At 45.0% G+C, this 22,745-nt stretch overlaps 1 protein-coding gene across 1 annotated transcript in view; it reads right to left on the bottom strand.

The window, feature by feature from the left end:
• Positions 1-22,745, bottom strand: part of ANTXR1 (ANTXR cell adhesion molecule 1) — a 181,850-nt gene that overhangs the window by 49,614 nt on the left and 109,491 nt on the right. Inside the window, exons 15-17 of the mRNA XM_054019546.1 lie at positions 9,320-9,415; positions 6,291-6,458; positions 950-1,030 (exon numbers count right to left, since the gene is read on the bottom strand). Coding sequence (XP_053875521.1) covers positions 950-1,030; positions 6,291-6,458; positions 9,320-9,415 — 345 coding nt within the window. The remainder of the gene's footprint in view (positions 1-949; positions 1,031-6,290; positions 6,459-9,319; positions 9,416-22,745) is intronic.

Below are 22,745 nucleotides of genomic sequence, written 5' to 3'. Positions count from 1 at the left end.
GAAGAAAAATAGGAATAGAAAACACTTCATACATGAAATGCAACAGTTAACATTGGTATTGGTGCCTCAGCTTGTACCATTTCTCCTTTCACCTTCAAGTAGGACACACAAGTCCATAGATTTTAATGGATTTTACTATCCCATTTTCTGAAGATGTGTGTAATCGTAAGAACACATGAATAGATGCAGACATATTATCTGTGCTCCTTCCTTCTATTCTATACTATTAATTATTCATTAAGCTGCGAGCCCAGGATCTGCTGTAGACAGAGCAAACATGAGAACAGATACTCCACCCCTCTGCATTTCACACCTATCCCCTTCCATTATGGAGAGGTTTTTCATCTGCTAGAAATTAATATTGGAGAACCAACAGCTTTATGAGGTTCCAAATTAAGACACACAAAACCTGGATCTCAACCTCCAATCCCTGAACAGGAAAAACTCCAACTGACTTTAAAATTATGGAGTGAAATCCTGGCCCCATCACAGTCAATGGGAGTTTTGCCATTGACGTCAATGAGGTCAGGATTTCACCCCTGGAGTGTAAGACGGAGAACTAGGTCTTTGAGCAATGAGAAATGCATGTACATTTTTCTTCCGCATCCAAGGCTCTAGCTAATTGAAAGTGGCCATAAAATTGTAACAGCAAAACAATATCAGATTGATAGTTTCTGCATAGATGGACAATTGCTATTGCAACGTGATCTATATAACTTAACTGTGTCAACAGGGCTCTGAGCCAAAGGAATCTGAACCCTTATGAATCTCAGTTGCAAACAAAGTTCATGCAAGTGGCTAAGGTTGTTTCTGAGATGGTATGTTGGTATATAACAAAAGGGACAGACATCTCCCGACGACACGACCATTCAGTCCCAGACCTGGAAAGTTTGTGGGTTCGGATGTTGTTGTTTTTTAAGTACAATAAATGTTATAAAAGGGACAGTACCTGGTCTCCAGGCTGTGGGCGCATCACAGACACACGATCATAGCCTTTCCGCAGCAGGACCCAGAGAGCATCCAACTTGCCCTGCAATTACAAGAAATACAGTGAATTATTTCTGATACGCTCAACAAGTGTTTGGTGAATAGCTTAGTTCAGGGGCAGCACAGCTCGGACCTCTATTTGGATTAAACTGAATGCTGTGCTTGTGAAAGGTGCTGGATCATCAATCATGGAGCGTGATGTCTTCTCTCAACAGAAGCTCTATCAGCACTTACTGTGGATTCAAAAAATGAAGTTTTCAAAGAGCAATTAGGCACTTGGGTCCTGTTGAAAATCAACAGAAGCTGGGCGACTAACTTCCATTTGTACCTTTGAAAATCTCCCTCAAATCTTACGGGCCACTTAAATACCTGAAAGGGTGTTTAAAGCATGCACAGTTCTAATGCAAACTTCCCCACTCTTCCCCCCAGCCTTAACTCTCAGCTGGATGGGGACCATGATGGGTTGAGGGGTCTCCATTGTCCATTCACTCCCTGGAATCTCTGCTGAGGTTGCTGGTGAAAATGCTATATAAATTCAGGAAACCGATCGGGTGCATTTATACATGACATTCCCCGCCAGTTCCTCTTTCTCTTCATTAACTGGGATGGAGTAGTGGGTTTGTAAGTAGTGATGGGTTTCCTATTAGCAGTGCCAACCTGGTTCTAACTGCTTCCACTCTGCTACACAGATCAGTCTGATGGTTGCATTGTGATATGTGTAAATAACCTGCCTTGGATTCATTAATGGAGCAGAGAATGAAAAACTATTTATCCAACCATCCATCCTCCACAAGACAGCTTGGTCATGACAATGTGCTATACAGAAACCCATTTAATCTTTCGTTTTAACTGCAGATTCGTAACAGAATATCAGGTTACCAAAGCTCATGTGCTCGTCTCTCTAGCTCTGTCCCTTATGCCAAGTCAGTGTCTGTGACTTTTCCCAGCAATCACAAACACCCTTCAAAACCTTGTATTCCTGTATCCTCAGTGTCAGGGCTGGTCTACGCTCGGGGGGTGGGGGAGGGGGGGGGAATCGATCCAAGATACGCAACTTCAGCTAGGCGAATAGCATACCTGAAGTCGAAGTATCTTGGATCGAATTACCTAGGGTCCACATGGCGCGGGATCGACGGCCGCGGCTCCCCCGTCGACTGCGCTACCGCCGCTCGCTCTGGTGGAGTTCCGGAGTCGACGGTGAGCGCGTTCGGGGATTGATATATCGCGTCTTAACGAGACGCAATATATCGATCCCGGATAAATCGATTGCTACCCGCCGATACGGTGTGTAGTGAAGACGTACCCTCAGTTTCCCCACAGCTATCAGCCTCATGCTGTAGTACTGTTTGTGGCAGCAATTAACCTCATTGTGTGGTCTTTCTTTGGCCTTAGCTAAAGAGAAATCTTACGTGCAATTGTAATTTCACATCTAGCTGAAGGATTTCAACAGGGGGAATTAGTTAGAAATAGAGCTGATTGGAAAATGGATTTTTTTCCCTGCAGAAAATGTCAAATTTCTATTGAAAAAACAAAATTTTTCAGCTTGCAGTTGAAAATGGAAAATTTTTGGATTTTGGCCTTTCAGTTTTCTGATAAAAAGCCAAAATTTTCCATAGAAAGTAGACACTTTGTGCACAAAAAATAAATAAAATAAAAATCGTTTGGTCAAAAACCCAATTATCTGTCAAAAACAGTTTCAACAGGACGCTTTCGAGCAGCTCCCAGTTAGAAGCGACAGATTGACATGTCGGAATTCCTGCCTTTGTAGCACATCTGTGCAATCCCAATAAGGCATTCCTCTATTTCTGATTGGAAGAGGCAGTGAGAAAAGAGGCAAATACTGTGGTTGTTTTCCAGACGAGTTTAACGAGGCCAGAAAAAGTGTACAGCTGTGCACAGCACCATGTGCTCAGAAACATATATTCACTACCCAGGGATTCCCCGCATTGTTATAATGTTCTTCCTGTCCCTTCTATAAGGGGCCACTCTTCCACTCTCAAAAATGAATCAGCTTCCCTGAGATCTGAAGAAGCGTTTTCCTGAGCGCAGCATGTTGGAATTTTTAATTTCCGGCTGAATGGAAGAGCACAGAGGTATACCTAGCATATTTATCAAACAGTCTCTGAATTTCTGCCAATTGAACCTTTCCAGGCTGAATGCATGATACTGGATTTTTTTGGGTACTGCTACAGAAGGATGTTTGAAGACATTTGCAATAAAATTACGGTCAATCCTGGATGCTGCTTGCGATTAACTGAATATCTGCCAGCAGTACCACACCTTTGTGTGGAACAATTTTTCAGGGAAATCAGTAGAAACCCCTATGCTGGAATCCTTCTACACATGGACTGCACAAACACGCAAGGCTAAACAGAGAGCCAGTTCAGATGATCTTATCCTTATCTTGCTGACAACTTTCACACTAGAGCAGGTGGGAACTTTTAATCCCCCCCCCCCCCAGAAAACGGACACTAAAGAAACAGTTTTCATTTTTGAAAAAATTTTAAGTGGAAAAATTTGACTTTACCAATAAAGAAAACCCAAAAAACCTAAAAAAATTTCATCTGAAAACTGAAAGATGTGTAATTTTTAGCTGAAAATATTCAGTTTTCCAAATAAATAAATAAATAAATAAATAAATAATTTTCTTGTTGAGGAAAGAGAACATTTTTCGGTGTATAGCTGCAGACCACTATGGAAGCAGAGGGCCAGACTGGAAGCTCAGACAAGCAGAGGGGGCGAGGGGTTGTATAAGGACAGCAGGGATCATGAGTCTGGAGGAAGTGAGGTAGACTGGGGTTCAGAGCTATGCAAATAATGAATTTTCTAGTTTGCTGCATTTCTCCCTTTCAGCTGGGCAAAGGGATTAGCAAACTGCTCTAAATGCACTGTTTTGCTTTTTTCCTTGGATTACTGAAGAACATAAGAACATAAAATGACAACCAAACTGGGTCCAACCAAGGGTCCATCTAGCCCAGTGTCCTGTCTTCTGACAGCAGCCAATGCCAGGTGCTTCAGAGGGAATGAACAGAACAGGTAATGATCAAATGGATCCATCCATTTAAACTGGATTATACAGCTGATAAATTTTTAAACATCTGAAAGAATGTTTAAGGTGGGGTGGGAAGTCCATTTGGTACCATCCAAATAAGTAACAACACAAAAGTCTGCTGTCTGACAGCACTTAAAGTCCAGGGTATTTCAAGCTACAATATATCCATTCTCAACTAAAGGCAATCCACCTACTGGACAGACGCTCCTGTGGAAGCAAATGTAAAGGGAAGAAAAACTCCATCAGATAAAGTGACAAAAGCCAGGAAATTCCGAGTGAAGGATAGCGCTTCTGCGGCTGTGTGAAGTGAAGGATCATGTGCAAAGGAACAGAGATGATCACCCCTTAAATGTGAATTTCCTGCTTAACTTTCCTCAAACATCGGTCCTAAGATTTGGTTTTGTGTTCTGCTTTATGAGGACTTTTTTTGTTGTTATTAGATTGCAACACACACATTATTTACCTTCCATCCACTGAGTGAGGAGGTATTTTAAGCAGTGTAATACAACCAGAGGGAATGGTATGTCTTGTTTAGCCAATGGAGTTGTGCGCACTTCGAGCACTGGAATGAAGGAATATTTAAGATGAACACCAGGAGACACTTCCAATGGGTGAGGGCAGTGAGTCTGTGGAATATTCTCCCACAGGGAACAGTGGGTGGTGATCTGTTATTTGCAAAGCAGACTGGAAAAAGCACTGAAGGATACACTCGAGTTAGCAATTCTGCTTTGGCTGGGCACGTGGACTCAGTGACCTAATAAGTCTCTCCTGCCTCTGGCTTTTGTGATGATGTGAGCACTTCCCTGCACGACACAATGCAAATTCATCTCTTCATGTTGTCCGAGGAAAAGATTTTGCCAAGAGCAGAGTGGGGTGCTGGAAATTTTTCTGATTGTAGGGGAAGGGCAGTAGCAGATCATCAAGTTCCCAGAAACTGTTCCTTCTTTTCTGCTGAGTTCTCATGGATTGTGTTTAGGGAAAGTTTTGGATGCAGTTATTCCATCTGCATACGTTGTCTTTTGGGGGTCATCCAGTGAGGGTGTGGTGAAGATTAATAACTAGGTAAAGTCTGTTCTACAGATGGGCTCAAGCCACTCATTGCTGTAGTATGTGAGCACCTTTCAGACATACGTTAAGCAGCATGGCTATCCTCTGTCCCATGTGGTTCGTTCTCTCACTCACCCCCTTCTGAGGGGGAGAAGTGTGCGTGCAGTGAAGTGGTTTGTTTTGGTCGGGCTTTATGTTAGTTGGTTTGAACTCTACCTGCTGCTCTGTGTTTATCTTATACCTATCTCACAGAACTGGAAGGGACCCCGAAAGGTCATAGATTCTAGCCCCCTGCCTTCACTAGCAGGACCAAGTACTGATTTTGCCCCAGATCCCTAAGTGGCCCCCTCAAGGATTGAACTCACAACCCTGGGATGGTCCTTAGTTCTTGTGGGAGTTTGTTCCACAGTCTTGCACTGCCACAGCCTTAGCATAAATGAGAATCTGGCCCTTAACTTCCGAGGCTGCTTTGAGTCAGTCAGAGAGCGTTTGCAGGGCATTCCCTCCCCGGGGGATGGGCAAGCTGCCCTGCGGTGTTCCAAGCCCTGCCGACCATGGTCATTGGCCGTCATTCGCTCTCTGCGCAACAGAATCAGTCCTTCATTTCCTAGGGGCAGCTCTTCCTTGTGGCATCTGGCAAGAATTATTTTTTTCTTCACCATTCTAATTATTAAGTAAGCGCGGGAGCGAGGTTTCTCTCTCTCTCGCTGCACTCAGAGAACGGAAGACCTACCTTTGCAGACTTTGTGGGGGCTTCAGGCATGAGTAGGGGAGAAAGCACTTTCAAAGGCTTAGCTACGCCACTGCAAGAGCCGAGGGCCCCATTCCTCAAGTGCATTCTGGCTGCTCTGTACCACTCCAAAGCAGCCCTAAAGCCGGCTTAACCAGCCCCTCTCCACTGCCTAGTGGAACCCTTGGGAAGTGGAGAGATGCTGCCATGGTTTTTACATTGCAGATAGCATGGAGGGAGAAAAGAAGCACGACTGGGGCTCCTTTATACCGAACAACCCCTTGAGGCAAAGGCACCTGGTACAAGTTAAAACAGCCTTTGGGTGGACTCCCAGGTCTGGGACAGGGAACTTTACACAAAGTCATTCTCACTGCTTTAATCTTTGCACATGAAAACTCTCTATAAGGCTGTATGAGTGTTTAACATGTATCTACTGGAATCAATCTATAGACTATGTACCTGGATAAGACCTACCTTGATTGGTGTGTACCACCTCCGGGGAGAAGAGGACCTGCGCATGCTATTCCCCAGGTTTCTGGGTTCAGGGAATTCATATTCTTGCTCTGGCATCTTCACTCTGGCATTCTTGGCTTTCTCTAGTTTAGCCCCTTCTTCTGTGGACCCCTTTTCTCCCCAGCGGACCTAAGAAGAAAAACATCGTTGGCAACTTAAAATAGCATCTGCTGTTGAACGTAAAGCTGCAACATTTGAATCTGGATCTAGATTTCCCCATTGTCCAGATTCACTGTTGCGAGAGGGACAAGCTGCAAAGTTTGGGGCTTTGGGTGCTGGGATCTGGGGCTTTGGTTCAGTCCCATCTCTCCTGATTGCAGCTGCAAGGAGTTCCCACTCTGGGCATTTTGGCACATGTAGATGCTGGGTTTTCTAGAAATGAAGAAGATCATTTGCCTCAGAGAAGACAATTGTTGTACAGAATCTGGAGGTCTTTCCATACTTCAATCCTGATTCTGAAACCATCAATCCCCATTCATGCAGGCAGTCCCACTGGCGTCAACAGGGCCAGTTGCTTGAGTTGGGGTTGGTAGAAGCAGCAGAAAATGCAATTGCAAAGGGCTAGCTACACCCCTGCGAGAGTCCAAAGTCCCATTCCTTAAGTATATTCTGGATGCTCTGCACTTGCCCAGTGGAACAATGATTACTAAACCATTGGAACAGCTCACCATGGGATGGGGTAGATTCTCCATCACTAGACGTCTTTAAATTGAGACTGGATGTCTCTCTAAGGTTACATCCGGTATGTAGAGTACAGACACTGCATGCCCAGCTAGCATGGGTATAAATAGCAGTGTAGACAGTGAGGCACGGCTTAGGTGAGTAGAATGCCCTAAACAGCTGAACCCCCAGGGTATGCCCCCTACACAGCTCTCTGCACGTCCAAGCAGGGCCTCCCATGTCTAAACAGCTATTTTTAGCAGTGCGATGTCCTGCTGACTCCCTGCTGCCAGAGCCTTTGTGAAAGACTCCAGCGGTGGGGAAAGGCTCTGGTAGATCCCCGCTGCCAGAGCTTTTCACTGTGATATGCAGCTACACTCAGCAGTGACCAGTGTGGACACAGCCTGACTTTCAGTGTGGTGTGTAGCTATGCATGTAGTACCTGTGCTCTACGCATAGGGTGACCAGATAGCAAGCGTGAAAAATTGGGACGGGGGTGGGGAGCAATAGGTGCCTACATAAGAAAAAACTCCAAATATCGGGACTGTCCCTATAAAACTGGGACATCTGGTTACCCTATCTACGTGCAACGGTAAGTGTAAACATAGCCTAAAAGATACACTATAGCTCAACCACAAGTTACGGGTGCTACTTTATGGCTTGTGTTATGTAGGAGGTCAGACTAGACAATAGTCCTTTATAATAATAGCCCCATAATGGTCTCTTCTGGCCTTGAAGTCAATGGGCTTCATTCTCATTGCCCTGTATCATGGGTTGTCATTGACACCAGTGCAAAGTGAGTGGTAAATGCTACCATTCTGATTGGATAGCGTTTTACTCCCCCGACACACTCATTTCGCACTGGTGTTAAGTTACTGAAGGGTAACAGAAAACAAGAAGCCCCTAACATCTGTGGAGCATCAAAGCCGAAAACTCCCAAGGCTCTTTCTCCTTTGTGCTCCATTGACAAATGAGAAAATGGGAAAGGCAGTGTTATTACCTGCCACGACTGAATGTTATGGGCTATTGACAACGTGAGTTATTAAAAACAAACAAACAAACAAACAACCCAATAAATTCCATTTGGGTTTTTATTAAAAATTGATTCCTGACATGCATCCAACACAGTGCGGTTCCGCGGAATTCCCTTCGGGCAGCTCCAGAAGAACCAATACAGTGTTTTATGAAGACAAGGAAAGTACCTTGCACTCCTGCAGACCAACGTGGCTTAGGGCTTGTCTACACTTAAAATGCTGCAACTGTGCCAATGAGGTGCTTCAGTGAAGATACTACCTACACCAATGGGGCGGGGGTTTCTCCTGTCAATGTAAGTACTCCACCTCCCATTGGCCTATTGCTGTCTACACAGGGGGTTATTTCACACCTCTGAGCGACATAGTTATACTGACCTCACTTCCTTGTGTAGACCAGGCTTTAGATGTGCATAGAAGAGGGCACAGAGCCGTGATTCCCAGGCTGCTTCCATGAAATCTCCTTCTTCTTTCAAACCCTACTTCAGGGCTTTCCACAGAAGCCCAATTTTCTCCCTGTGGAGAACTTGGAGTTCTCAGCTCTTTTATGAGGCCCAGTTATTTCTCAGGCTGCCATCTGCCCCCAATTAGTTCTGTCCTTTTAGGCTGGGAGGCAGGTCATTATGGTTCAGGGAGGCCTGGTCCCAATTCCTCTCAAAGGAGCCAGTCACAAAAAAGTGAGAGAAAGTGGTATGTTCCCCAGCAGAATGAAATGAAAAAATGCAGCGTTTGGAAAAACCTTTCAAATTTTTCATTTTGAAAAAATTTTGGTGGGGTGGAGGTTGAAAAAAAAATCTTGATGAAAATGGACATTTCCATTTACTAGGAAAGCCATTTTGGGTGGGGTGGTGGTAGGGATGGGGGGAAATCTGACCATCCCTTATGAACAGAAACTAGTCACTGGTAGAGATAAGCAGTCAACAAAACCCAAGAGAGCAAACCAAAGCATTCACAGAGCCTATTGAAGAACGATCAGCGACTTACACCAACACTTTCAAACATGATGTCTAAAGTTAGGCTTCTAAACCCATATTTCAGCTGGAATTTTCAAAGGAGAGCCTAAGAAGGGTAGGTGCCTAAATCCTATTGAATTTCAATGGGATTCCTGAATAAATGCCCTGATTTTCAGAGGTTCCATATACCCACATTCACCTCAGTGGAGTTACTTCCAATTAACACCGGCATCCCAGAGAGAGAGGTCACACCTCCTCTTTGTTTCCCTCTGGGAGAATGGCCGAAGGATCTTGTGGCTGAGTTTACGAGTGAGTTTTCCTGGTACGTAAGCAAATATTTAGTTACCTCCATCCTTTTAATGCCACCAACACCTCGCCCACCATAGTAAGAAGCATCGACTGTTGGCCACTTCTTCTTAGGAAGGCCATCGTCATCTTCTTCCTATCAAACAGAAAGGAGATAGATACTTTACATCACGGGGTTGCGTTGTCAGTGGACACAAATGGATGACTAAGTAAAGTGCAAACATAGACTGTAAGACCCCTTTACATGGGTTACGTTGAGCCAGCAAAAGCTGTACATGGGTTAGCTTACTGACGCTAGCTTGAATCTAACTAGCACTGGTAGCAACAGCAGTGAAGACAGTGCAGCATGGGCTTCAATGCAGGTAGTGTAAACCCAGCATGGACCCTGAATATGTACTTGGCTCACCAGCCTGCACTATGTTGCTTTCACTGTTATATTGCCTGCTAGCTAGACTCATGCTAGCTCAGGTACCTAGCCCATGCACAGCTTTTGCTGTGTAGACTTGCCCATAAAGTGTCAGAGAGCTGTAAAGGGGTCTAGATCTTTTGGTGGTTATTTTTCAGGGGCTGTGCCTTCGTGTTAAGAAGATATTGTTTGGGCTATGAAATAACACCACTTGACAGGTACAATCCTGCCCCAGCAAAACAACTTGTTTTGTTTTAAAGAGACTCTGTCTTGCATCATCTCTGAATTCTGAGAAGTAAGCGGGTTGATCCCACAATGTTTTCAAGTTGCAAAATCATTGCTTGAAATCTAGTTGAGACCGCCTTAAAACAGAAGAAAGAAGAAGGAATACTGGGCCAGATCCTGAGGTATGGCCAAAAAGCACTCAGCACAGCTCAGGAAGGAGGCATGAAGGTGGCTTTAAAACATCTTTGCACTCCCCCGATCCTGGGGCCTTCTGGGTGCTGCCCTGGGTACCTACACTGGCTGTCAGTGGCAACAAGGAGCAGATCAGGGGGACTTATTTCCAATGCTGGTGAAACCCTTCTGCAGTCAGATAAATCTGTTTAGGATCTGTTAGGATGGTGTCCCTAGCCTCTGTTTGCCAGAAGCTGGGAATGGGTGACAGGGGGATGGATCACTTGATGATGACCTGTTCTATTCATTCCCTCTGGGGCACCTGGCATTGGCCACTGCCAGAAGACAGGATACTGGGCTAGGTGGGCCTTTGGTCTGACCCAGTATGGCTGTTTTTATGTTCTTAAGGGTACATATAGCAGAGTGGCCCCTGTGCACATTCAATACGAGACAAGTGTCAGCAAACTAAGGATCTCAGAGAACAGAAGGGGTAAAAAACTAAGAGGCAAGAGGGATTCACTCTTTTAGGGATTCAAACAACTTGCTTGTCCAAACGAAAATAAAAGATAACTACCGGGATGTAAATACCAAGGAGGGAGAAGAATGCTCTGAAGTGGTTCAAGATGACATTACCAAGATGAACAGGATGCAAGTGAGCAAATGTAGGCTGAATATTAGAAGACAGTCTTAATAATGATCTTTGACTTGTGTAATCTACGAGGGAGACTGCCCTTTAAAGACGGACACAAACACTCTGCTGGTGTGACTTCAGTGACTTTACTGGATTTATGCCAGCAGAGAATTTGGCTCCCTGTGTAAAAATGGAAATCCTGATCCTGCAAAAGCTTAAGCATGTGCTTAGCTTTACACACAGTGAGTAGTTCCACTGAAGTCAGTGGGACTGTTCATAAAAGGGAAACACGTGCAGAATCAAGGTCTAAGTAAAGGCATTAGGATTTGGCCCAGTGAATTCTATAAAGCATGGTAAAGTCCCCCTCAAGGTAAGTGACTGAGACTTGATTGCCTTAGTTATTTAAAAATGAACTGGAGAAAGCCCAAGAGAGGTTCTCAAACTGGGGGTTGTGACCCCTCACAGGGTTATGTGGGGATCACAAGCTGTCAGCCTCCACCCCCAAACCCTGCTTTGCCTTCAGCATTTATAAGAGTGTTAAATATAAAAATGCGTTTTTAATTTATAAGGGTCTTAGGGTCACATTCAGAGGCTTGCTGTGTAAAAAGGGTCACCGATACAAAAGTTTGAGAACCACTATGCAGTAGGTGACAATCCTGCACTGGTCCCAGGGCAATGCACTATCTGACCCCCATGGTTTATAATTTCCATGATTCTCAAATTGGGCTGAGAATTGGCAAAGCAGAAAAGCAGAGCTGGTTAGAAAAGGGGACGCATTTTCCATGAAAAAAATGTAGGAAGAAATATTTTTTTTCTTTCTTTTATTTCTAAATGGTTTACAAGAATATTCCAGGGTTTTGATCAAAAAGCAAAAACCTCTTCAGGTTTCAAAAATCAAAAACAAGAAAAATACATTTTTTAACTAAAAAAATATTTTTAGTTTTTCATTGAATAATCAGAAAAACATAGAATCATAGAATATCAGGGTTGGAAGGGACCTCAGGAGGTCATCTAGTCCAGCCCCCTACTCAAAGCAGGACCAATTCCCAACTAAATCATCCCAGCCAGGGTTTGTCAAGCCTGAACTTAAAAACCTTTAAGGAAGGAGATTCCACCACCTCCCTAGGTAACCCATTCCAGTGCTTCACTACCCTCCTAGTGAAAAAGTTTTTCCTAATATCCAACCTAAACCTCCCCCACAAAATTTCAAAGGAAACTCAATTTTTCATTTCCAAACACAGGCATTCTTTTGTCAATTTTGTTTTTCAGTTGGAAAATTTTGACCTGTTCTAAAGAAAAGCTAATGATTAACTAAGAACTGCAAGTTTCTTCTTTGCTGAAGCCTCTCTCTCTTTGCTGAAATATAAGAACTTAATATCTCTGCATGAATTTTTCCATGAGGATTATTATTTTTTTTAATTGGGACCAAAGCCATCCAAATATTTTCTTTCAGCGTCTTTCTTTCAGCACAAACTGGACTTCTCACAACAGGAAATGCCAAGACTTAAGAAATCTTCCCCGCAAGCCCTTATTAGCTCTGCGAGTCTTTTCAGACCTTGAAAGGAGGCGTGTCTGCCAAAACAACAACAAAAATAACACCCCCTCATCCTCCGAATGGCTACAGCATAGGCTTGGAAAGCAAGAGTCACAAGCCCACTGCAGGATTGGGCTGTTTACATGATTTGTAGGCACAGGCGATTTTGCAACACAAGCACAGAAAACACCCTTGATGTCTTCAGACTTGGCCAGAAATTCAACAGGACATACGAGTAGCTAAAACAAAGGAAGCACAAATATATAGAGAGAGGCAGATGGATCGCAGGTCTGGGCACATTAGTATCACTGTCCCTATTTTACGATCTGAGGTACAGCAGGGCATGGAGCAGCATTCACGTCGCACTGCACTGGGCCAGGCAAGCTAATGATCCAACCAACGGACCAAATTCAGTGATGAATCCTGGTCACATGCCCCGAGGCATGTTGTGCATACGCTAAGGAGAATCTGAAGCACAGAGGGGTGACTTTCATAGATTCAGAGGCCAGAAGGGACCATTGCAATCATCTGTCTCACCTCCCGTATAACACGGGCCATAAATAAAGTCAGACAGCAAATCGATGGCAGAGTCACAAATAGAACCAAAAGGTCAGGAGCCCACTGCAGTGCTTTAGCCTCCAAACCGTCCTTCTTCTCGGTTAAGAATGTGGGGCCAAACACTGAAGTCCTTGCTCAGTAATGAGTCAGTCCTTGTTTAGACCACCCTTCCACTGATGGTAACAGGAATTTTTCTTGCGTAAGAGCTGAGTCAGAGCTGAGAAAGGATTTTCAGGCTTTGGCCCAGCAGCGATAGGAAAACGAGAACCCTAAAAATCCAAGTGCGTTTCAGGAAGTTGGACAGTGACTGTATAAAAGTTTTTAGCCTTAGATGGAGCTTACCACCAGCTTTGGGCTGCATTCCCAAGCAACCCAACTCCAAGAAGACCCGGTCCCGGCACGCCGGGGGCCGCTACCGGCCTCACACCATCCACGTGCATCTCTTAATGGTTTCACGTCCTCTTGAACTCTAGAACTTTGAAGAGAGAGCTCAAGAGGGCGTGAAACCGTTAAGAGGTGCGCGTGGAGGGTGTGAGGCCGGTAGCGGCCCCCGGAGTGCCGGGACCGGGTCTTCTTGGAGTCAAGTTGCTTGGGAATGCAGCCCAAAACTGGTGGAGAACCTTGAAGAGAGAGTTCAAGAGGGTGTGAAACCGTTAAGAGGTGTGCGTGGAGGGTGTGAGGCCGGTAGCGGCCCCCGGCGTGCCGGGACCGGGTCCTCTTGGAGTCGGGTTGCTTGGGAATGCAGCCTAAAGCTGGTGCTAAACTCCATCTAAGGCTAAATACTGGCACGAGACCGATAGTCAACAAGTACCGTAAGGGAATGTATAAAAGTTGGCATCTTTCCACCCCAAATATCTGCTTTAGATGGAACTGGAGTTAAATTAAACATAAAAGAAGATGCCGACACAGATACATTTTTGGAGCCAGAGATCCATCTTCATAAACTGCCAGATGACAAAAAAACAAAGATCTTTGTCTCGTATTTTGTACTAGGCTCCACGTTCTTCAACCCTGACCTGAGGGAACCTTATTTGTGGTTGACATAAGGATAATTCAAGCTCCCCTAGGAGCATCTGAAACACTCAGGGCAAGAATTCAAACTGAATTTGAACAGATATGAAAACGCTTGGAAACCTTCCCCTCTTCCCTGCCTTAATAATTATTTTCACAGTGGCCTCTGCACTGCTGGAGCCCCACCAGAATAACATTTGTGCAGCACTTTGCAGGCTCAAAGCACTGTATAGCCATTGACAGCCCTGCTCCCTGCCACATGGCTGGGCATTATTATCCCCATTTTACAGCAGAGGAAACAAGGCACAGAGTGGCAAAATATGACTAGTGGAAGGCCAGTAGTGGAGCCTGGATTAGAACTCACTGTCTCCTCCTTCCCAATGTCTCCCAGTCTTGCTGCCGCTTTTCCATCAAATCCCCAAAATGCCTCGAGAAAGGCTGTTCTCATGGGAGTGATGGTGTGACCAGAAGAAGGCAGCCCCACTAATCCAGAGAGACAACCTGTTCTCAAGAGACTTTTTGCTCAATTTTGCAGACTCCAACAGTTGGCATACGATTCTCATCCGCATCCAAAACCCAAGCCTGCAAGCCCTGTATGGGTGGAGCTCCCACTGGCTCCGGGAGTAGTTCTGCAGGCAGAGGGCTCCCATGCTCTTGCATTTACCTGCCCTAGCCCTCCACAGTGGGAATTCTGTCCTGTGCTCTGGGCATAAAGGGCCAGTGAGACACCCTAGGGAAATACCCCTGACTCCAAGGGTCTCTCCAGCACATGGAGAGATATCCTCACTGTGTTTGCAGTCCCTCAGAAGGAGTCATGCTAGGGGCCATATGGGGCAGGAAGAGGCATGTGTGAGTAGCTCAGTTTTTGACCGGGAAGTCCGTCGAAAAGGGGACCTGGCAGTGACCGGTCAGATGTCCTGACCGGACACCAAAAGCTCAGTTACTGCGGGGTGCGGGGAGGTGCCGGGTCATTAACCCGCGCCAGCCCCTGCTCACCTGGGGTTGCCTCCTACCTGCAGGCAGGCTCCTTGTCAGGCTGCAGCAGCTCCCATTCCAGCCCCTAGCAGAGGGAGCAGAGCTGGGGTGGGGAGGGAGGTGGAGATGATCCAGTGAGCAATGAAGGGAAGGAGGGAGAGGAGCGAGCAATGGGGGCGGGGCCTTGGGAGAAGAGGCAGAGCGGGGGGGGCTTGGAGGAAGAGGCGGAGCAACAGGCGGGGCCTGTGGAAGAGGCAGAGCAGGGGCCGGCCTTGAGGTGAAGAGGGGGGGCAGGGCCTTGGGGGGGGGGGTCCAGTTACCAACAATTGGAAAGGTGGCAACCCTAGTGAGCAGTCCTATGCACTCACCATTTGCCAGTTGCCACAAGTCCTATAGAAATGATGCCCTAACCAGTGCTGGGGGCCAAACTGGAGCCCAGCTGCCTCAAGATGGGTAAGGCACAAGCCCAGTGCTGGGATGAATCTCCTGAGGTTCACTCCTGACCAGTATTCAGGTCTGCTCAGTCCTTGCCGGCTGAGCTCTGGCTGCCAGCCTGTGCAACGCAGATAGTGTCTTTCAACTCCCTCACTTGCTGCCCGCCGTAGTTTCCTGTACAGCAGGTTCTCAAACTGGGGGTCGGAATCCCTCAGGGGGTCATGAGGTTATTAGATGGGGGGTCACGAGCTGTCAGCCTCCACCCCAAACCCTGCTTTGCCTCCAGCATTTATAATGGTGTTAAATATACACCTCTACCCCGATATAATGCGACCTGATATAACACGAATTCGGATATAACGCGGTAAAGCAGCACTCCGGGGGGGCGGGGCCGCGCGCTCCGGCAGATCAAAGCAAGTTCAATATAACACGGTTTCACCTATAACTTGGTAAGATTTTTTGGTTCCCGAGGACAGTGTTATATCGGGGTAGAGGTGTATTAAAAAGTGTTTATAATTTATTACGGGGGTCGCACTCAGAGGCTTCCTATGTGAAAGGGGTCACCAGTACAAAAGTTTGAGAACCACTGCTGTACATGAACATAATTGCTGTTTGGAAACAGAGAATTTCTCCTGAATTAATTCTGCAAATTCGGGATTTTTTTATAGCAAATGAAACAAATATATGGTTGATTGCTATTAAATCCCAAATTACAGAATTAGCTCAGGACAAATTCTTTGTTTGTAATATTATATATTTCAGCCAGGCCAGCTGGCTCTGGACAAATGGATTTATGTTGCTGAGGGCAGAATGAAGCAAGCGTGCAACATGTGGTGCCTATTAACTGAGTTGGATGCCATATTTCTCAGCTACCTGGCTGTCTTGAGAAAGATCAGAAACACTTAAGATTAAAGGCTGCATAAGAGATTCGTGCTTGTTTTAGTTTATTTTTTATAGGCTGTCTCTTCATGTCACTATAAAAAAAATTAGCTGACCGACCGGCACTTCCGCCACTCAAGTGTTCTCCTTAACCTAAAGTAAACCCAGTGCACTGAACTTTCCATCCCTTCAGCTCTACTGTTTAGGCATCTTAGATCTCCTAACCTTAGACAAGCTGGGATAGGTCAGTAATCGGATGAGAGACCATCAGGGAAAAGCAAGGTACTGCATGAAGTAATGTCAGTGATTTACAAGGAAGCACTCTTCTCTTTAAAATCAAAGGGGTCCTGCTTTGAACTAGCTAACTCAATAACAATAGCAGTGAAGCCATGGCAGCATGAGCTAGCCACTCACTGGCCATACCCAGGGACCCAGGTGGGCTTGTCACAGTTTCACTGCTATTGCTATTCGACCTAGCTAATTCAGAGCTAGTTCAGGTTTGTCTACATGTGCTGCAGTCACATCTCTGACTGCAGGGTAGACAGACCCCTAGTATTATTATTTGTTTTTGCAGCTGAGATTGGGACCTCACTATGCTAGGCACTGTACAAACACACAATAGGAAGAGAAAGTACTTGATCTGAGCAGATATGACAAACAAAGGAAATGCAATTATCCCCATTTGACAGATGGAACACGATGGTACAGAGAGATTAAAACACTTGCCCAAGGTCATGCAGGTAATTCTGTAGCAGAGCCAGAAATTGAATCCAGTCCCCTGGAATTATATAGTCCACTGCCTTAATTGTAGTCATGTTCCCTCTCTTTCAACCAATGCCCCCTTGTGGTGAGAGGTGTGTTGTGCTGCTGGAGATGTCTTCTCTAGCGGAGATATAACAACGGTGGTCTTTGACATGTGACAAGTATCAGGGGGTAGCCGTGTTAGTCTGTATCCACAAAAACAACAAGGAGTCCGTGGCACCGGAAAGACTCCTTGTTGTTTTTGACATGCGAGTTCATTATAAATCCCATAGCCCTTTCTATGATGTGTAGCCAATGATTTTAGTTTATTATTTATTTATTGTGTGATGTTATGATTAATTAACATGCTATATTATATATATTTATTGTATGTTAAATAGAGTTAATGTGTAGAATTATAGAAGTATAAGATTGATCAGTATTTAAAGGGAATCATGTATTAGATAAAAGTAAGACATGCTGAAATGCAAGAACCTGTAGGCTGAGGTCTGCAAGATTTTAGCCTAGCTATTTTAGGCCTTGGAGATAAGAAATGCTGACATAAGTAAATGACCGAGGAATAACCCAATGCCCTAAGATTATTGGAAAAGAGATACCAAGTGGTAATATTGCAAAAATTTAGTCGGAAGATTAATTTTAAATTATAAAAATGCTGTAAAAGCACATCTTTCTCCAACATGTGTCTTAACCACAGAATACAGGTGGGGCATCAATGTTAATGAGAATAAAGAGAACCTACACAGCCTATAGAATTCGGGGTTCTTTATGTTTCTAGGGGACATAGACCAATAAGAAAAGAGAGGATTGACGCTTTCATGTACATGCGCAGCATGTAGGTATAGACAGAATCACATTATAAAAAAGGGAGCCCAGAGCGGGAAAACTCCAGCAGGGACCATCCCTGCATTGATGATCAATCCATGAGAGAGCCATCAGACTCTAACACCACCTAAGAAGATGTCAGTATGTCTGTAGTTATAACTGGTGCATGGATATATTTAGGAATTGTATATGCTGTGACATTCATAACTTTGTTGGCAACTTTAATAAAACTGCTAAAAGCTAGAGAACTTTGTTCATGTGATTGTCTGTGTTACTTGCCTATGGTTTCATGTGTTCCTATGAGCTCTAGAGCTGAACTTGAGACTAGCCACTAGAGCTGAACCCGTGGTGGCATAATGTAATTTACATCAAATAAAATAAGTCCATAGATGTGAAAGAAATCAACCCTAATTGTCTATGCAAATTCTCACTTCAAGGGGGAGCTAACTTCTCGCTATCCTCTGCTCTAATCAGGTTTGCTGCACCAGTCCACCATTCTGCCTATATGTTTCAAATTCAATTTGGCTATTTAAATCCTCACCTTCCACGCATAAAACCCACTTCTCCCCATTCCCAAAGGTGCCCAATCGATTTTCTCTTACACTTCTTTCTTCCTTCTCTTTCCTGGAAAGTTCCTTTCCCTCCCACTCTGCAATCCCTGGTTACTAGAGAGGGGGCTGAACAAAATATGAAGGCACACAACTGCAACCTGGCTTCTTTCAGGAATACATTTCCTGCTTGGGTGTCTGAAAAAAATTCAGAGCAGACTCTCGCCCTGGGATGAGCCACTACCAGCTATTCTCTGGCTCCAGGAATGTGCTAGCATGTGCCTGGGAGATGGCTTGGGGCAGAACAAAGGAGTTCAAGGGGGAGAGATGAACAGAAGCTTTCATCTGATGGCTCAACAGCGACCTCCATGTGGTGAGTTAAATTTCTCCAAGAAGAGGACATAGGAGCCTGCGTGGTTTTGCAGGCAGACTTCCCTTGACAGTGATAATCATCACCTTCAGCCTGTCATAAATGTGCTGCTGAATGCGCCTTTCTTTCCAGGACTTTCTTGTGTGTGTTTGTTTTGATGTATGTGGGTAAGACGACAACAGACGTAAGCATTATCCAATTACGGGCTGGCTGGTGGCTTGGCCCTGGTGCTGTGCCGGGAATGACCTTACGGCTCGGGTGAAAAGGCTGATGCAGCGTGGAGAGAACAGGTCGGAGCTCTGGGGAGAGGGTGCATACTGTGGCAGCCTGTCTGGTTCTCTTGTCTGTGAATGTCTTGGGGAGAGAAGGTGTCACAATAGTGGGGAAAAGTTAGCTCCAAAATCAAATGCCAGCAATACATCATAACACCTCTCCTTCCCCACCTCCAGAGCAGGGAAGGAACAGACTCTAAGAGGTACAATGTTTCTTGGGATTACTCCTTGCACTCTGTCCTTTGCTCTGTGGCTGTATTCTCAATCTAGCTCTCTGTGGATCAGTAGCAGCACACTGGGTCTGGTAGTGAACGGGGAACCCGTGGCATATTACAAAGCACTGGCCTGACACATTGTCTTTGATTTGTCCTATGTAGGAGACAGGCTGCCATGCTGGGTCCCAGATTCAGCTCATTGGTGAATTTCTTGTCCGGTCTGAATCGGAGGGAGTTGCAGTAAGTCCAATAGCCAGGCATTCATCCAACAGGACTAGCTGGAGCCTTCTTACCAGCTGGAGGTGGAAGCATGTGTGTTTTTGATCTAATCAAGGCCAGCAAAGAGTCTGGCATACCCATACAAGTGCATTCAACCTTAACTGCTGAAGGGCATATACTCCAATCAGAGAACGATCGGGTGCTTACTAGCTCTTCAAGCCTTTTAGCTCTTCTGATTGGCATTACTTAGATCTTTTCTGGATGTCATTTAAACCATCTGTCCTACATCCAGGCCCGCAGTGCTCTGTACTATCCGTGGGACAGCATTTGTGATCTTGAGGTTAATCAATCAGAAATCTTCAGCTGATAAAAGTATTGCTTTGCCAACAGCAAGTGTGTCTCCAATCTGTCTCAGACGTCCTTTCAAATAAAACCTTGGGCAGATTTCTGAAAGCACTGAGGCTAGTTCTTCATTGTCACAGTATAATGTGTTGTCCTTGCAATGCAAAGCCATCTGGCCTCAGCTTTTAAATCTGCTGATGCAAGAATTCCTCCTATGCATCCGAAGAAGTGAGGTTTTTACTCATGAAAGCTCATGCCCAAATAAATCTGTTAGTCTTTAAGGTGCCACCAGACTCCTTGTTGTTTTTGTAGATACAGACTAACACGGCTACCCCCTGATTCTTGTCTTATTTTTGCCAAGAGTTGGGGGGGGGGGGGAATTCTTACTGTAAATGTAATGCTGCTACTTAAGGGATTAGCACTGCTTCATGCTGGAGATGAGTGGTTACCAGGTTTTCTATGGGGGAGAGAGCTATCTACAGCATGCTAAAAACACTAGACTGAATCCATCTTCCATTTATTTTTAGAAAAATAGAGAGAATGGGGCCCGATTCTCTCTGCCATGCAACGTGTTGCTTCCAAAGGCCGTCCTCCTTTCAGGATTGGGCTCTATAATGGTAACTGAGTCCAATGAAATGTACTTTGTCAAAATGTCTGCCTTCTTTTCTGGGCCTGATCCTGGGAATTGCTGAGCACAGCCTCAACTTCCACTAATTTCCTAAAGGTGTCTAAAGAAGTTTTCAGATTCTGACCTTTAAAAGATTTATGTCAATTATATTCCAAGATAGAGGGTGCTGGTTCACTTTAACATGAGGGCAATGTTACACCTTTCTGGTGGTGTAAAGGGGGCCCAAGGTGGGAGGAAACTATATAGAAGGCCGCTTTACTGCTAACATGATGTAAAGTGGTCTTAGGGTAAATGAGAATCAGGTTTATAAAATTCTAGGCTCTGGAGGAAAGTGCTGTCAGATCAAAGGCTTTTTCCAACATAAGAATGACACTCACAACATGGACACCCCTTTCAATGCCCCAAACCCCAGCACCTAAACACTTATGCCCCACACGACCTGCCCTAAATCATGGAGTCATATTTGGTTATGTCTACACTGCAGCTGGGAGCAAGCCTCCCAGCCCAGGCAGACAGGCTCACACTAGCTCTGCTCAAGCCAGCATGCTAAAAATAGCAGCATGGGCCAGCCACCCAAGTGTTGGCTGGGCTTGTGCTCGGGCATGCCATAATGTCCACACTACTATTTTGAGCAGGCTAACTCGAACAGAGATAGTGCATTTCTGTCTATCCACTCTGGGAGGCATGCTCCCAGCTGCAGTGTGGACACAGCCTTTAAGGGACCACCAGATCATCCCATGGTAAGTTGTGGCAGAGCCAGGAATAAAACCCCAAGAGTCAAATCCTCCACTTATGTAGTGTGAATAGAGCTGCTCCAGGTTACACCAGCTGAGGATCCATCTCCTGGGACTCTTTGACTCCTAGAACGCTGCTCTACTAGACTGCAAGCCAGATCAAATCTCTATCATTCATGACAATTCCTACCCTAACAGTGCCTCATGCACCTGCATAAATAAAATAAAGATAGGGAAAATGCATTTTTTTTTGGTACATCTCTTTGTCTGGTGCACATACCCAGACAGTGTCTTCATTAGCTGTATCTTTGCATTTAAAGTAATTGCAGGATTTGAAACACCAAACCTCAGAATGTCTTTCTTCTTAATCTCAGCAACTCTTTGAAGTTGCTGCGTTGTGTTGCGTGCTTCTCTGCCAGAGCATGTCGAGAGATGCTGGATTTACAATGGACATTACGTGCTCCTTAGACCAGGAAGCCGAAATTCACGGTAGCAAAATTAAAAACATCCAGTACTATCACTTCCTGTTCAGTCCCACCAACAACTCAACTACGTGAGAATATATCCTCTCCATCAACAGTCACTTGTGTGGAGAAATCAGGTTACTCAGACCTTTGCTGGACAATACTGATTGCAGGGTTACAAGTTCTGTAGTTCCGTCTCCTAGCCAGCTCTGAATTTAAACCAGACAGCAATTGCTTTGAAAACTTTGGATAACACTGAATGCATCCCTGGGATTCTCTTTGGTTTGGGATGGTTGAAAGTGTGACAGATTTACAATATCCTGAACAAACTTTATGAAATTAAGATACATTTTACTGAATGATGTTAAACCTTATTGAATTAGGGTTAACACCTTTGGAATTCATTGTATTACAAATGCAAATGTTTATGTACTCCTGTGAAATTTTATGGAACTGCTTTACCAGAAAGACAAGATTAATTCAATCTCTGGAAGGTCAGAGGAAGTTCGAAGATCTTTTTGGAACTCTACAGTGTGAAGTGGATTTCCTTAGGAAATACCTTGAAGTGAGGGGAATGCAAATTCTCCTGCTCTGAAGCCAACCTTTTGGAGATATTCCCTGAGGAGAGAGATCCTGTGTATACTAACTACCTGCTTTGGGAAACTCCAGTTCAAAGACCCCTAAACTGTACAAAAAGGGAACTAAACATGTTATGAGGGGGCTTGTTCTGAGCTGCAGCTCTGATGAACTTGTAACCACAAGGATTCCCTTAGGGTGGGGTATTAAAAGGCTGCACTTGCCAGAACCCAGGCGAGAGCTGGGATGAACTCTGGTAAGCTTATTAGCATGCATGTGGGTTCTTTTATTCATTGTAATATGTTTTCTCTGGAATGTTTTTTACCTTATGCATAAAGTAGGCTTGCTTAGAAAGAATTGTGTGGTAATCTGCAGCAATTACAATGTTATCCGTCTCTAAAGAGAAAGCGAGCAGGTGTCATAGGGCAACCTGTCTATGCCTGGATGACATAGTGAAGGTAGGGGACTGTCCTGCTTGGCAATACTCCAGTCAGAAGGGAGAGTGACATGTGTCTTCACCCACAGGGGCAACAGCTGGGGAGCTGAAAGCCAAGATTGGGGGGCCCTTGCTGAACCACTGAGGGAAAATACAGCTGCAGTTGCCCGTAGCTGTGACAGAAAGTTCATTGGACACATTTCCCCCTCGAGGATTCTCTTCAGTGGTGGTAGCCGCTCAGCTGTTCATGCTT

Source organism: Malaclemys terrapin, chromosome 2, assembly GCF_027887155.1.
Source record: "Malaclemys terrapin pileata isolate rMalTer1 chromosome 2, rMalTer1.hap1, whole genome shotgun sequence".
In the NCBI taxonomy this organism is placed as follows: Eukaryota; Metazoa; Chordata; order Testudines; family Emydidae; genus Malaclemys; species Malaclemys terrapin.
This window is presented reverse-complemented; position numbering and strand designations above follow the sequence as displayed.